Source organism: Penaeus vannamei, chromosome 35 (genome assembly GCF_042767895.1).
Source record: "Penaeus vannamei isolate JL-2024 chromosome 35, ASM4276789v1, whole genome shotgun sequence".
Taxonomy (NCBI): Eukaryota; Metazoa; Arthropoda; class Malacostraca; order Decapoda; family Penaeidae; genus Penaeus; species Penaeus vannamei.
In genome coordinates, this window is record NC_091583.1 from 15,226,774 (window position 1) to 15,231,773 (window position 5,000).

General features: G+C 35.9%; 1 protein-coding gene across 10 annotated transcripts in view; it reads left to right on the top strand.

Moving 5' to 3' along the window:
• The window catches only part of LOC113808168 (homeotic protein ultrabithorax), a 945,716-nt gene that overhangs the window by 787,895 nt on the left and 152,821 nt on the right, over window positions 1-5,000 (top strand). For 6 of the 10 annotated variants that reach the window (XM_070114334.1, XM_070114340.1, XM_070114341.1 and 3 more), the window contains one exon: window positions 2,394-2,420. The exons of the other annotated variants lie outside the window; for them this stretch is intronic. In XM_070114334.1, coding sequence (XP_069970435.1) covers window positions 2,394-2,420 — 27 coding nt within the window. The remainder of the gene's footprint in view (window positions 1-2,393; window positions 2,421-5,000) is intronic. 10 annotated transcript variants of the gene reach the window in all.

Sequence of the window (5,000 nt, forward strand, 5' to 3'; positions counted from 1 at the left end):
GCGGGAGATTTATTCTTGCTTTTACGTTCGCGTTGCAACCCGAGCAGAAGTTTTCTAGTTGGTGTGTAAAGGCATCAGTGCAGCGACATGCATTCGCGTGCGGTTGCGCTGCCGCCCACACACAACACAATACACATGTCAAATGGATTAAATGCACGCCTGAACCCACAAGAAAACCATACAGCTTTAATGTGAAGAGAAAAACTTAAATACATGGTGAACGCACACACATATCAGTGGATGTACACTGCGCGCGCGCCTACGCACACACACGCGCGCGCGCGCACACACACACACACACACACACACACACACACACACACACACACACACACACACACACACACACACACACACACACACACACACACACACACACATGCACGCACGCATACACAGGAACGCTCACAGAAACTAACATTTCTTAATCAGTGTATTCTTCAGTAAAGATTCACTGTTTGCATCTTACATCTAATTCGGAAACTTCTGGATAAGGCAAAAAATAGGTTTCATATGAACAGGCAAAAGAAAGTTATGTGTGTATGTACCTCTATGTGCGTTCATATGTGTGTGTTACACATTTTATTAACTTAAAGGGGCCTTGACCGGTAGAAAATGTGATTATACACTAACAGAAGTGTCCAGGGGGACAACACACGCAACCCCATCCACAACTCACCATCAACACCATGATTACAACTACAACCTCACTGAGCTTAACGCAATACCGTCATAGCAACTTGATCTACACAATGTCACCTTTAGCAATACGACCCCCTCTCCCTCCCTCCTTACTCCCTTCACCACCTTTCCCCTCCCTGAAACCCCACCACCACACAGTCAAGCACACAGAAGCACGAGAACTCCGCCAGCCACAGACTTGCAACCACAGGGGGTATTTGGGTCCCTGTTGCCACGGTAGATGGGCCTTGTGTGTGCTTTTCATTAAACATTTTCTCTCTCTGTTTAGTGCTTACTTTGCCTCAGAGAAGTCGCTCTTTACCCAACGAAGTCAAATGGATTTCGTTATTATTCGCATAGTCACCTGGAGGTCATCTAGCGCTCTTAAAAAACAGCCCAGGAAATCAACTTGTACTCACCGATAGCGTAAAAAATCTTTCCTTCTCTGAGAGGCTGTTTGGCCGTCAAGCCGGACCCAAGCACCTGCCAAATTCTCCAGCCAAGTGTAGTCCCAATACCTGTCACACGGCTGAGGTTTGCAATCTAAAGTCGAGTCACTCTAAATGCCTTTACGCCCCCAAGGTCTGTATGGAGCATGGCAACGCATGGGCGATTTAGACCATGACAGACTAAACGAAGTAGATTCAAGAGCATTTGGTCGAGAATCCTAAAGCGGATGTTCTGTCTTCCATGTATTATTTGAAAATTTACTCGAAAAAATCTTTTGTCTTTAATTAATGCGATAATTTCCTACTCAGAATTTGGGGTACATATATATGAATTCTTTTCTAATACGGCGACGTGGGGAGATGAATATGAAACAAGAACTATAGTGTCTTCTTATCTATTTACAATAATTATAACTGGGACACAATAAAAGAGGATGAGAAACGTACACATACCAAGGCACACACCAGCTGAATGTATTTATGTACTTTATAACAACCAACACTAAAACCCCTTCTGCACAAAGCCCCAGAGGTCAGGATATATATTACCAACCTCCACTAGCTATATCTGTATTCTTCTGCTTGTGTGCATTCCCCTGTTATTTCCCTATCACACACTCTCTGTTTCTCTCTTGAATAGTGTATGTGTTTGCATCATTGACTTAAAACAAAAGATAGACAAGAGGAAAAAAATGTTATTAATGTTTCAATTTGCTTTTGTTTTCCTTCCAGCTTTTAGAGACGTTGAGCTTGTATCTTCGACTTCTTAGGGGGATAAGATCGTCTTGGAGGGTCTTATGCGTCTCAGGAGTCGAAGATGCTAAGCTGACTTCTCATGCAGATCAATAAAGATTATTGTTTCAACTGTCGGAGATATGCAGCTTGCATGTCCCTTTCCCAGGATGTGTTAAGCTTGTTTTTCCTTTAGTCGATATAATAAGCTTAGTTATCTCTGAAGGTGACGAGCATATATATATATATACATATATCTTTTTTATTGGATCTGCTTTCAGTTTGTTGCCGTTGTCATCATAGCTAAATAATTGCTTTATGTGTGTAACTAATAGCATGATTCCAAGTTGACATTTCGTGCTTTCACAGAGCCAGTTAATCTCAATTAATCATGCATTCAGTGCGTCTGCATTCTCATTTTTGTTTGCGTTTATTGTTAACCAAAAGCCTTCATTCTATAGCTATTTGTTCGTAGATCGCTACATTGGCCTACGTAAACCCATGCGATGATCGGTTACATTCAATCCACAGCTCGGAATTCCTGCCCTTGGACTGCTGGTAAGTACGGCGTCGATGAATGTTGATTTGCATGTTGCAAGGCCCTGGAGCGCGACCAACAGGTGAGTTGCAATTTTTCTTGGATACAGGAAGTTTGTCTTCTGTTTTTTTTATTATGTTCTTTTTCCCTTCATGAACTTCTCTCATATCTGGATTATTTTTTTCTTCGATTGTTCTTGTTCGTGTTTATATTTTCCCGTTTCATCCGGGTTCTTTTGGGGGACAACGGTGCTAGTTGCCAGATTTCTATTTCTGTTTTATCTTACTATTCCGTTCTTCCATTCATAAAATCAGTGAGTCTGTCTAACTACCATATATTATCCTTCTCTGTATCATAAAGAATGGATATTATGAACAATCATGTACAACGAACGGTATCATAAATCATCTAAATCTTACATCATGAAACTCATTCTTATCTCTTACAATTTATTTATTTCTCTCTTCCTATCTTTATTTCAATAACCTACCACCTACAACCACACCTGTCCCCTCTCTCCCACTCACCCCCCCCCCCATAAAAAAGAGGAAAGAAAAAAGGAAAAGAAAAGAAAAGATAAAAATATCTTCCATCTTATCTTGCCAGATGCTACAAGATATATTTACATCAACAAACGAAACCTGAATTTGAGGGTCTTGTCTTAAACCCTTTCTCAACAGCACGAATGTCTTTTTGTTTTCTATTTGTCTCGAGATGTACGAGGCGTGTGTACGAGTATGTGTGTGTGTGCGTGTGTGTACGCGTGTTTATATGTGTGAGTATGTCCGTGTATGTGTAAGATCTTCTATATATCTGTGATTGTATGAATATGTTTCATGTATATCTATATCAAAAGTATGCATGTGTATATTCTTATGTGTGTATCTACATCTATATAAAGAGTCTGTGTGCGTGCTTATGTATATGTGTACATGTGCGGGGAAGAGGTCATATCTCAGGCGCAACGAGACTGAAAGAACTAGTAAGCCAAGCTTATTTGACATCGCCTGTCGTCTTCCCCCCCCCCTCCCTTCCCCCTCCCTCCCCCTCCCCTCCCTATAGCCTCGATCTGGTCGTAAAATTAAAGGATTCAGCTCTGTTGTTGAACTCATTACTTTATGGCCTTTTAAGAGTGATATAATTAATTAATATATCTCTGGTTGTCGGTGCATCTAAATCTATCTCTCTATCAATAAATCCATCTTACAAAAATTTCATACGATTCAATATCTTTGAACTTATTACTTCGTGACTTGTTAAAAGTGATATAATTATTATATCTATCTATCTACCCAATCTACCAATCAATCTACAAAACCCAAATTACAATTCACCTTTTTTCTCTCTCTTCATATGAATTTCCTTTTGTATTCACACATATTTCTTTTGTTATTCTATTTCTCTCGGTTCAAAATGTCTCAAAGTTTTGCCACGGAGACGTAAACAATTGTCAAATAAAAACAAACAAGAGGTTTAGTTCTGATCCAGAAATACCCGCAAAGAAATGGAAATATTTTAAGATCGTGATATATGTAGAAAGTAGAATAGTAAATTGTATACTAAGGAGAAAAAGAGAGAGAGATAAAGAGATAAAGAGAGAAAGAGGAAAGCGAAAATGATATAACTGGTAATGATGATTGTTTTGTGGAGAAAAATATCTTGTAAAGCATTGTATTAACTGTAAAAATTAATCGTTACGGATAACGATAATGATAATGAATATAATTATCATAGTAATGTTACTAATAATAATAATGATAACGACAACGACAAATAAAATAATAGAAATAATAAAAATAATTACGTTAAAGATAACATTAATTATGATAAATAATCATAATGATAATAATAATAACGATAATAAATAATCATATTGATATTGATAATTATTATCATTATAATTGTAATTATATGTATAATATAAAAATATTAATAGTAATGATAATAGTAATAGTAATAACAATGATAATAATAATAACAGCAATAATAATGATGATAATATTAAAGACAATCATGATAACACTAGGAAAAGTAACAATAAAAATAATATTAATGATAATAAGAAAAATGGTTATTATAAGATAAAGAAAATCAAAGTTATAACAAAAAGAATAGGAGCAATAATAATAATAATAATGGTAAAACGAATAATAACAAAAGCAGAAGTAACAAACACAAATAAAGATGAGAAGAAAAACACGAAAAACAAACAAAAAGAGTAACATGAGATAAAAGATAAATACAAATGAAATAGTGATAATAATTGTGATAATACTAAATGCTAATTCTGATGATGATCCAAGAAGGACAGGAATAATATTCATAAAATAATATTAATGTCAATAACAGTGATGATAAGAACACTGAAATATATATATCCAAACGTAATAATAAGATTTGTATTTTTACATTTCCTTTTTCTATAAAACAATTATATGAAATGATTGATGATAAAAATAATGTCAAAATTAGTAGCAGTAATGGTTGAAAGGAATTAAAATAGCAACAGCAAAATAATGGTTATGATAATAATAGTAATTACAATGATAATTGAAACAAATTGATAAGTAAATAATCATGGCGAACATTATTATTATTAG